The 11,326-nt window shown below is 44.4% G+C and overlaps 2 protein-coding genes across 2 annotated transcripts in view; one reads left to right on the top strand and one right to left on the bottom strand.

Moving 5' to 3' along the window:
* Positions 1 to 881: 881 nt before the first annotated feature.
* On the bottom strand, positions 882 to 3,187 carry NANP (N-acetylneuraminic acid phosphatase). Its single transcript, XM_027898853.1, has 2 exons — positions 3,026 to 3,187; positions 882 to 2,834 (listed from the first exon to the last, which is right to left on the bottom strand). The coding sequence occupies exons 1-2, from the start codon at positions 3,113 to 3,115 to the stop codon at positions 2,139 to 2,141; spliced, it is 786 nt and encodes a 261-aa protein (XP_027754654.1). The 5' UTR covers positions 3,116 to 3,187; the 3' UTR covers positions 882 to 2,138.
* Positions 3,188 to 7,128: 3,941 nt separating this feature from the next.
* The window catches only part of EIF2AK2 (eukaryotic translation initiation factor 2 alpha kinase 2), a 21,085-nt gene continuing 16,887 nt past the window's right edge, over positions 7,129 to 11,326 (top strand). The window contains exons 1-2 of the mRNA XM_027898851.1: positions 7,129 to 7,235; positions 10,621 to 10,735. Coding sequence (XP_027754652.1) covers positions 7,129 to 7,235; positions 10,621 to 10,735 — 222 coding nt within the window. The remainder of the gene's footprint in view (positions 7,236 to 10,620; positions 10,736 to 11,326) is intronic.

Below are 11,326 nucleotides of genomic sequence, written 5' to 3'. Positions count from 1 at the left end.
CGCTGTTGCTTTTGTATCAGATAGTATTGTTACATTTCTTCAGGGATCGTGTAACCTTTTGGATACATTCCTATTCTATGAGAATAGAGTTATTATCATTGAACCTATCTCTCATAGGTTCAATGATAATAATTTTTTCTGTCAGTCCTCAGTTGTAAGAAATCTTATTAGCAATGCTTTGCTCATCACCTAAACCAGTGGCTGTTTTCATGCTCCTCAAATGCAAAACACGATCTTAACTTAGGCCTCTTCCTTCAGTAAGAAAGGTGCGCCAAGTCAGTCCCACTGAGTCTTGTTATTGTACCACTGTAGTGGGATCACTTTCAGTGCGTGCCCATTTCCTCAAAGGAACAAGTGCGGCCTGTCTCTGGGCTCTTCATTAATCCCGATGTCTCAACAGTCTTGGCTTGATAGGATGAAAAACCTGGACTGCTTTACCTTTTTTAAGGGACAATTGGATGAAAGGGCTTCCAGCTTTAAAAAGTATTTCCTTTTCTTCACCCCCCCCACTAGTGTAGGAGCAACATAAGTTGATGCAACCTAAACTCCTTGTCAAATAATTTAACCCAGATCCTGATGTAACACCCCACCCTGATGACTCGGTCATCCTGTGAAAGACTTAACTGCATTAACTTAAATTCATGTCAAGTTAAAAAGAGGAACCTCTCTTATACAGGATTTCTTCTGTGCAGCCATTTTATGGTAGGTTTCTGAACTTTTTGCTGATCTTTTATTGCTGCCCATATGCCACACGTTCTTCTGCCAGCATCTAAATATATATTCTCAAAAGATTTAACTTGGATTTATTTTAAAATATAATATTTGATTGTTCATATATAGTCTGATATGTATATATATAGCAAATAGGTTTGAAAAACAGATTTTCCAACAAGCGTTTACATTTCCATTTAATATGAGGTTACTTTCCCATTATATAGTAATATGAAGTACAGAAAAAATAAATTAATATAATGATCTGGAAAAGAGAAATGTTACTGTTTAAAGAGTCATCTCCTGCATCTAGAGGAAATATCACACATACCTTATAAAGTTGTACACAGTACTGTAATACATATGACATAATTCTCCAATTTCCTGAAAGGGAGTCATAAAGCCATTTATAAAAAACTACCTTATATTTTCTCCAGAATAAATCACATGAATTACCTGTAGAAACTGGAGTAAGGAGGGATTATACAGCAGTGCCATTAAAACAGTCCAAAAAAAGCACTGTTCCTACAGCTGATTCTGAGTAGTCATACACCTGAGCAAGACCGAGAACAGTTTCTCCAAAAAGTCTGATCAAAATTCACTAATAAAATCAGACAGAACAATAATATTAGCATTTGAAGAGTATGACAGTACAGTAAGGCGATTGAAAATATCCCTGTTTTATCAATTACATTCCAACAAAAATCATAATCTGAATCACAAGTATACTGCATAGTTGCATAAGCACCAAGATAATACAAAGTAAAAGCTTATTCATCAAGTCCCTCTGATAAAAGGTCCCCTCTAAAAATGCCAATTTTTAATGTACATTTAAGTACTTACAGTAAGAGGTACTGATTTCATAAACAAAAACTCACTGCAAAGTTGGAAAAAAAATCTAAAACTTGAAAAAAATCAAAAAAAAGAGCATTTTCTAATGGTCTGAGAAACAGCAAAATTCACTCCAGTTCCTGAGATAAACTGTAGATCAATTGTGAAAATTTACCAGATTGTACCAGACTCTCTTTCCCATCTTCTCTTACACACTGCACACAAGCTCGGCACTGAAGCTTCTACTCAACTTACAAGTCAGCAAAGAATGTGAAAGCTCAAAACATTCACATTTCCTTTTCCATTATAAAAACAAGAGACTGGCAACTTAGGTAAGAGACAGATAGACTTTTACCACAGTCTGTCAAAATAGTTTCCAGGCAGAGGCAGTTGTTTTAAATTAACTGCACTTAACATCTTTTTAAACTAATATAATTTTGTGTTTCTATCCTGTTTTCACTGACAACTGTGCTCTTATTCATGCATTTGCTGTTTAAAAGAGCATTCCATACATGAGTTCAAACTCCTAGGGTCAATTTTTTTAAAAAGAGCATGTGTCACCTAACAGCTCAGCAGGTCTCTGTATGCTGGAACCATCAATGTGCTTCATTGCTACTAGCCGTATGGTCAGTTCCTAACTTAGCATTAATGTTGTGCTCCATCTTCTGTAAAACCGCTGGAAGATCCAGAACAGAAGAAATAATATAATGAGGTACAGGGGAGGTATCTACCGGGGTGGTCATTGCTTTGTTTAACCAGACCGTTGCTTTCAAGCCAGCATTCAGGCCTCCTTGAATATCTGTATCTAGAGAGTCACCGACCATCACACACTCTGCGGGCTGCACCCCCAGGAGATCGCAGCAGTAATGAAATATGGATGGCGCCGGTTTCTCTTCTTTCTGCTCTCCCCCCACAACGATGGCATCGAAGTAGGGCTGGCAGGCGCACGCCTCGATCTTCTCCCTCTGCGTCTGCCTGTCGCCGTTCGTGAGGAGCAGCAGGCGGACCCTCTTCCGCAGCTCCGTGAGCATCCCCCGCGTGTCCTCGGCCAGCGTCAGGTGCTGCAGCCGCGTCGTCTTCCATAGGTAATAGCACTCGGCCGCCAGGTCGCGGTTCGCCTCCCCCCCGATGGTCTCCTGGATCGCCTCCTCCCAGTGCGAAATCCGCAGGTCGGTGATGCACATCTTGGCGGGATCGTGGCACTCCTTGAGGAGCTTGGCCTGGACCTTGTCGCAGACGGCGCGCGCCTCTCCCTCCCCGTAGTGGTGCTTGGACTGCAGGGCGCTCATCACCTGCGAGGGACGCGGGGACGCGCGTCAGGGCGCTGCGGGGACGCGCGGCGCGCTCCCGGGAGCGGCCCCGGCCGCGTGTGGGCAGGGCAGGGCAGGGGAGCGGGACACGCGCGGCCCCGCGGCCGGGAAGGGCCGGGCCAGGCAGGCCGGTGGCCGCGGGCCCGGCGCCGGGAAGGGGACAGGGGCAGTACCTCCTCGATGGCGCGGCGCCCGGCCGCTGCCGTGTCCACCAGCGTGTTGTCCAGGTCGAAGAACACCGCCTTGACGCCGTGCAGCCCCATGGCGCCGCCTCCCTCGCGAGCCGCCCCGCTGGAACGGCGGAGGGAAGCACCCCGAACCGCCGGCACAGCCGCCCGTGCCGGGCACAGCACGGCCAGGCCCCCCGGACCCGCCCCGGGCCCGCCCCTCGCGTCAGGCCCGGGGGGCGGTGCGGGAGGGGAGCGCGTTCCCCGCTGGGCGGTGGCGGCAGTTCCGCCCTCCCCGCTAGGAAAAGAGGGTTGAACTCACGCAAGGCCCTGGAATGGGCTGTGAGGACACCCCGCCCAGATCCCGAGAGCTTGCGCGGGGCTGGGGCGGGGAAGAAGGGCTGCGGGAGCTCTGGTGCCCTGGAAGCCGCAGCGCTCGGAGCGCTTCCTGCCATGCCGGCGGGGTGGGGGCTGAGACAGGGATTAGCTGCATCTGCCTGAGGAGGGAGTAGGGAAGGAAAAAAGGAAGGAGAGAGGGCGGGGTGAGCAGGTGTGCGGGACACGGCGTTACCGGGGTCACGGGTGTGGCAGGGGGTGGTGCCACGCCGTGGGGTTTGTGATGTGTTTTGGTGTTTTGTTTGTTAATTTTTGTCCTCTGTTTAGGAATGCTCTCTAGATGAGAAAACGGACAGCTGGCATCTCATTGAAAAATACCTATTGAAATGCTGGCAGGAAACAGTTTTGCCGTGAAAGGATTCCTCCCGCGGCGCTTCCAACGGGGAAGGACCGCGCTGCGGCTTCCGCTCCCGTTCCTTGCCCGTTCCTGGCCGCTGGCAGTAGGTTCACTCTCTGTGCCGGCCCCGGGGCTAGGGGCCTCCCTGATGTCATACCCGCGGCTGCTGTGGCTGGGGAAGCCTGTTACCAGCCTTATAAAAGATCATCAGCGAGATCTCTACGCGGTGTTGCTGGCGCGTGGGGTCCAAAGACGCCAAAATCTGTAGGTTTGCTCTTCGGAGCATTCCATGCACGGGCGTTGCCGAAGAGGGAGCCGCACGAGGGAGAAGGAGGACACAGGCGAGAGATTTGATTCATTTCGCCTTTCCCGGATTCCGTGTTGCCTTCTGGAGGGATTTGTCCCGCGGAGTCACCTACAGGCAGAGCAAACCGCAGCACCGGGATTGAATCATCCATAAACAAATGATCATGATAAGGCCAAAGTCAATAACTCCACTGTTTGGGGAACTGGTATGATAATAAAATGTTTGAAGTTCCAAAGGTCAATATTTTCTAGAGCAAATGAGTTGGAAAGGCATTCAGATGAAGGCCTGAACGGCTTGGTAGAAAGCGGTTTTAGGTGTATGTACCAAATGCTGTTCCAGAACAGATCATTTTGCCCAAGCAGAAGTTTAATAGCAGGCTCGGTTGCTCAAGTAGTGTTTGTTTCTTACCAGAGAAACTGGAAGTTCACCTTTAGGTCACTTTCAGTTCTGCAAACTGCACCTTGGATAGTAATCTCCTTGTCTGATGAGTCAAACAAAAGGCCAAAATAAACTGTTCCCTAGAGCTTGGCATATGGCAACTAGAACTACAGAAGGCAAGCCTTTAAGGAGAGAGGGGGATTCTGAGAAGAAACAGAGATGGCTAAGGATCCTGTAGTTAAGGCAGTAGGAGGAGTTTTAATAAAATTTATCGAGTTGACTTTAACAAAATGTACTACTTTCACTTGATAAAACGGAAAAGGTGTGAGACAAGGATTTCACTTGCTTTTACTGAGTCACTGTTTTTCATAATTTATACAGATGAGTGGTTAAGAATAGCTGAATTTCTAGGATTCTCTCTACTTAATAAGATGGCCTTTTTTTCAGAAAGCCCTGTACTGCAGTCAGCAGTGAATCCTACGTGCCCCTTGGGGAAAAGGTACAGTTCCATAAAATTAATGTTTGTGCTGTCTTTGAGTGTTGGTCAAAGAGGTCATAAGTGGAAAATAAATCTCTTAAAAGGTCTTATAAGGTATAAATTTGATTAGAATGCTTCAATTATGGAATTGAAGCAGTTAAACCATGAATTATAGTTGTATTTTAAACTTTTTTTATTTTCAGTTTTCTCATCAACTGACAGTGCATAGAAAACATTTGTTTGCTTCAGAGTAGGTCTGTAACTGTGAAGTGTCCTTTTGTGTATGCTTGGAAAAGTCTCTGCAAGGTTGTACTTCAGCCAGCCGTTTACTGTGTTGTATTTATTTGAACCCCATGGTTAGCAAATGAGCCCACTAATGACACTATCAGCAAGCGTGTTATTTTCTCATTGTTCTTTCTACAGGCTTGCTAGAGGCTAGAAATGCCTCACAGGAGCTCAGAGCCAGGAAAACAACAGTTATTAGAAACCTAAGTAAGAAACAAGCTGAAACACAAGGTGTACTGCACGTTCTCTAGAAGAGATAATGTAAGAATGTCATTTTGGTATCCTTAAACAAGCTCCAAACACAGAATCAATGGAATTGCTCTAAGTGGCTTTTAACAAGGAAGAACATCATAAACACTTTCAAAGGAAACCAGTTTTGTCTATACATAGAGAAATAATAACTTGTGAATTACATGACTTATATCATGGTTTGTCTTTTTAATTTTTTTTCCCTACAAGATAATTATACTTAGAAGTTCTGTGTTTGGAACTCTGATCCTTTTTGCTGCATCCCCACTGGTGTCTGAATGGGTTCCTTACTGGTTTTGTGAGCACTATGAGAAAACAGGTGTGCTTCCTGGGTGCCCAACTGAGGAAGACCTAAGGCTTGCTGCTGTTTTCCCTCTCTCCTCTACAGCTGTCTTGGTTTCTGCTGGAGAGAGACCTTGCAGCTGGGTGGGAATCAAAGCACAGTTCCATAGGTTTTGTATCTGGGTGATCAGGAGCAGGTGCTGTGTGTACACAGTGAAGTGTATTTGCTCCATACTTTAGATCTTGCCTCTGGAAACTAATCTTGAAGATTTTCTCGGAAAATGAAGTCCATCTCAGTCAGACCCAATACAGGAACATATCTGTTAATCGGCTAGTCAGAGAAGGAAAAGGACCACTAAAAATACATATTTGGATGTATTTGGGCGAAGCTGGGTGTGCCACTGCTCCCCGCTGTCCGTGTTGCTGAGCTGTAGCAGAAAAAGGCAGCAGCTAGTCAGGGAAGAGTGCCGGAGGGTCACGGCACTGTGGCTGACACATCTTTGCGAAGCAGCTCGCTCTCCTTGCTGCTCTCCGTTCCCCGGTGGCTCAGGAGCGCTGGGCAGAGCGAAGCCGGCGGAGGCTCCGCTCCGTGCGGCGGGCGGAGCGCGGCTTTCCCGCGGCCTCGGGAAGGAGCCGCCCCGCAACCTGCGGGAATCGCCCGCCCTTTCGGTTTCGCTTCCGCCGGACCGGGCGGTGCTGCGGGAAACGAAACTTCGTGTCGCATAGGGCTGGGCTGCACCACTCCGGCTGCTGGAGCTGCTGAAGCCCCCGCGGGTCCTGGAGCATCTGCCGCCGCTCGCAGGTAAACGGCGGAGAGGGCGGGCGGGGAGTCCGGCCGAGTGGGGCTGCCCGTACTCCGGCGGGAGCGGCGCTGGCTCGCAGCGCTCGGCGCCCGGGAGCCAGAGTTCAGCTTTGGACAGTAAGGCTGAGCCTGCCCGTCATCGCGGTTTGAAGGGGTATGTTCAAGTGCCGCTTGGTTCCCCTCTCAAGGAAGCCATTATAATTCTGGAGAAACGTTACCGATTATTTTACCCCCACAGAATTCGGTGAATGATTTGGTCTTTTCCTGTGAAGAAATCCGCTAAGAAATCTTCTCTAATCACTAAGTTCTCCTCTCTGCTTTCTAAAACTGTTATTCCAAGCAATGACTCTTCAAAAACTGTGACAGATCAACCATTTCAATTAGACATTAGAATTAGTTTTTGATGATCTTTGTTACTGGCACCAGTTTTCTATTTTACATCACAGCAGTGATCTACCAGGATTAGGGACTGTCGCTCTTCAGTGTCTAGAGGCACAGACACATCTTTGACTATTACTTTGCAGAATCTATTTGAGATTGCCTCAAAATGGATGGAGAGTGTATGGAGAAGGAGAGAATGGAGAATGGACAGAGAATGGATGAAGTTAAGTGTATGGAGGAGATCAACCGTCACTGTCAAGTAAATAAACTTACACTGCGTTATGACACTGCTGGGATGACCGGCCCATCTCATGACCCTGAGTAAGTTCACTATGCATGTCAATAACCAGAAGGGTTTTTGATGAACAAACTGGGAAAAGCTTGCAGTCACAAAAGATAATTTGCTGAAAGCATATATGCAGCAGGAGAGCTGGTTGAAACCATAAATTGAGTGGTAGATGCATGGTTTTGTTACTAGTAACTATATTTTGAGTATGTTATGCATCTGCCATAAAATCTCTCAGGAGGTGGGTTGGGTTGCAGTATGTATTTCAGATTATGGTCTATCCTAACTTAAGTGCTTTGATTTCTCTTTAGTTTTACGAAGAGTTGTTGATACCTAACCATAAAGGTTGAGTCTATATTAATTGACTGTGTACCAACATGTTTAATGTGTTTAATTTTTGAACATCTGCTTCAAGAAAGGGTATTTTACCTAAGAAGATTTGTTTTCCCTTTAAGAGACAATTACAGGTGATGGAACATATTTTATTTTTTAACAGAAATATGGTGTTTTGCTAATTTTTTTTGCTTGCCAAATATCATACTCAAGATCTATAGTGTTTCCTTGTGTGATTTTTAAAAAAATTTTTTTTGCTAGTTTGCATGAAGACAAGCCTCATGCTACTAACTGATATGTTTCTTTTAATGTCTTGCATGTTTTAGACACCTAGCACTGTCTACACAGACTTATTTGTAGACCTGACTATAGTCCCAGAATAAATTATCAGTGTCTCAAATGTTAATCAGTTATCTTGATTTTTTTCCCCATGCAGCTCATGTAACTCAAAAAGCAACCCTTATTGCAGTAATGACCACAGCTTTGGTCACAGAGCTACATTTTTGTGATTCAAAAGTCACGGCATGGGACTGACGGAATTTATATACATTCCAAATCTATGCTTTTTCATATTTTTACATGTGCTGTGCTACATTCACAAATACAGTTCAGCCCATTGTGTGAGAGTGATATCTAGGAAAATCCTATACAACTTGGTCTATTCCAAGGATACAGTGTAAAGTGTCTGGCTACAATGATGCCTGCTGTAAACCTCCTACAGTGCCCTGGTGATGCTCTTTCCCAGTGCTCTGCCTGCTAATGGGACACAGTGGCCACTGCTGGTACTGAGCTGGGTCCCTAACTCTTTCGTACTGTGTCTTATCTCATGCAGTTCTCTGAGACATGTGCAGAGAGAGCTGGTGCTGTAGCTGCTTCCAGTACAATGTCTGACAGGGTCAGTGCTGAACACAGTGTAAGAAGGTTGAGAGAGCCCAGGGTGGTCCAGTCCTGACTGTCTGCAAGCTTTCTTGGGCTGGGAATGCAGTGTGTGTAAAACTAGGCCAGTCCCGCCTAAACCTAGCAAATCTGGGAATTGCTTATTATCTCAGGGCTCATGGTGGATAATTGTGACTGTACATTTGGAACCAACTCGTGCAACGTTCACCTGGCTAATCCTCAACTCAGATAATTAACTCATTGATCATTCACTGCACATTTCTTCAGGATGCCTAACCAAAATGGTGAATTTTGGATGCAACATGATAACTGAAGGCATGTAGTATTCAGCACTTAACCTAACAGACCCTTTCCCAAAGAACGATCTTTCTTTCATGTGCTTGTTTGTTTGCTGTTTCCTATGTGTAGAGTATGTGGCACACTATCATGTGCCTTGTCCTACTCGTTGCCTCCTTAAGATTTCTTAACACAAGTGCAAGCATTATTCTGCATCTGCATTTCTTTCCATGCAAACATTTCATTAAAGGGAAGTGGAGAATTAAGTTGGAATAACGGAAAAAGTGAATTCCTAAAGTCATTCGACTATTTGAGACAAATTATCCCACGGAGAGGCTTATGATGTTATACCTGGACTGTTTTGTTGTGTAAGTCCATGGCTGTGAGCATCTATATGTTCTGCTGCACTCTGAAGCATGGACTTACCCTGAGGCTCTAACCATCACTTAAACTTGTTGCAAGTTTGTGCTGCTGCCAAAGGCAGAAATCTATTTGTTTTACCCTCTGTTGCCTTTTGTGCAAAGGCAGTAGCAGGAACATTAGGGAATTTGCATCTGCAGGACAGGTTGGATCCGAATAAGGACTGACCCATCTGAATCCAACCATTTCTTATTAGGGTGCTGTGGGGGCTTGATCTCAGGCAGCAGCAAAACTCCCAGCTAGCCACTCACTTCCCCCCAGTGGGATGGGGAGGAGAATCAGAAAGCTGAGAGGGAGAAAAACTTATGTATTGAGATAAAGGTAGTTTAACAGATGAAGCAAAGTTGTGTGACCAAAGCAAAATAAGGAATTTGCTTACTGCTACCCATCAGCAGGTAGATTTTTAGCTCTTTCCATATAAGTGGGGCTTCACCATGCCAAATGGTTAATTGGGAAGGTAAACACTATAACTTCAAATGTTACCTTTTCCTCCATCTCTCACCTTTTATTGCTGAATGTGATGCCACATGGCATGTAATATCCCTCTGGCCAGCTGCCTTGATTGTGTCTTTTCCCAGCTTCTCACACATCCCCCCCCACTTACTGGACAGCCAGAGTGGGGAAAAAAGAAAAAGATCTGGTGCTGTGCGAAGACTGTTCAGCAATAGGTAAAACACTGTTATCAACCTTGTTTTAGTCCCAAATCCACAACACAGCACCATTCCGGCTGCTCTGAAGAAAGTTAACTCCATCCCAGCCAGATCCACTACAGTTAGTCCTGAGATGCACCAGACCCCCATTCTGACTCATGGAGTTGCCATGTGGGAAGCAGTACATGAACAGTTGTGCAATGGAGGGATGGAGAAGGAAGGGATCAAGAGCTGAGTGTGGAGGGGCACGACTGGGTGCTGGTTTTTTGTTTGTTTGGTTTGGTTTTTCCTTTTCTTTGTTTTGTTTGCATTTTTTTGTTTGTTGTTTGTGGTTGTCTTTAAATTCATCTCTTGCAAAGCACTAGACATGGTTTTTGCCCTTACTAAGTAGGGTACATCACAGGGTATTGAAAGTGAATGCAATGCCACATCTGGTTCCATGAAATCAAGATTAGCTAATCTTTCCTCTCTGTATAGTTTTGCAGTGCTGAGATGTGTCCTGGTGCTACAGCCTCACAACTTGGCTTGTAGCAATACCGACCTCATGCACTCTCTTGCTTTTAAAAATTTAAATAATTTTGCTTTTAAAAAGCAAGTAAGCAGTCAAATATACTGTTAGAACTAAAAAAGTACATGCATTTGTGACTAGGGAGGAAGTATTTTAATATATTTATACTAAAGAATTATGATAATCAGGAGCTGGATATAATAAAAACATGGGGATAGTTCAATACCTCACAGTATATTACTGTAGATAATAAAATCAAAGTTTAATCTGAGAAGGTTATCAAGTATTTATGAGGCAAAATGTAACAATGCTTTAGAAAATTTTCCTTTATTGCAGGTTCACAGTTGTGGTCAAATTAAGTGATGTGGAATATGGTAGAGGCATTGGTAAAAGTAAGAAAGAAGCAAAAAGAGCAGCAGCAAAGAAAACATGGGAAATGATTAAGAAAGAGGTGAGTAAATAGAAGGAATAAGTTTTGGGTGTGGTTTTTTTTTTTTTTTTTTGCTAGTAAAGGTTGTAGATGAATGTCTCAAAGTAGACTATCAATAAAGTGTCTTTTTTTCTTTAATTTGGAAAAGTTTCCAATTATTTAAGTTATTTTTGTTCTGTCTTATTCAGCACTTTCCTACCTTTTACCACTGAATTATTTTTCTTATTATTCTGCTACAAGGTTGATATATAACACTGTATTTCCTCCTCTGCTGTTTTAGGAGGATGAGGAATGTATTTGTCTTTGTTAAGCTGCATTGGTGTATCTAGAGGGGACAGCGGTCCTTTTCCATCTAGACATCAATGTCCTCAAAACCGTTGCAGGGCATTGCCCAGTATGTCTATTGCCACTCTGCTAATGAAATTGCTTCTTTTCGCTTGCTTTGATTCATCCTTATTTCCTTGTCATTATATTTTTTTGTTTTAGCTAGTTATATACTCCATCCTTGATTAAGTTTAGGTTTGAATTTTGCTCCCCAATTTTCTGCCTAGTGTTTTGTGATAACCATTCTTTTCTTTTTGACTCTGAATGCTTCTTAGCACTTTTTGAGCT

The sequence above is a fragment of the Empidonax traillii genome, unplaced genomic scaffold (assembly GCF_003031625.1).
Source record: "Empidonax traillii isolate 1590-97213 ecotype Southwest subspecies unplaced genomic scaffold, ASM303162v1 scaffold626:size867168, whole genome shotgun sequence".
In the NCBI taxonomy this organism is placed as follows: domain Eukaryota; kingdom Metazoa; phylum Chordata; class Aves; order Passeriformes; family Tyrannidae; genus Empidonax; species Empidonax traillii.
This window is presented reverse-complemented; position numbering and strand designations above follow the sequence as displayed.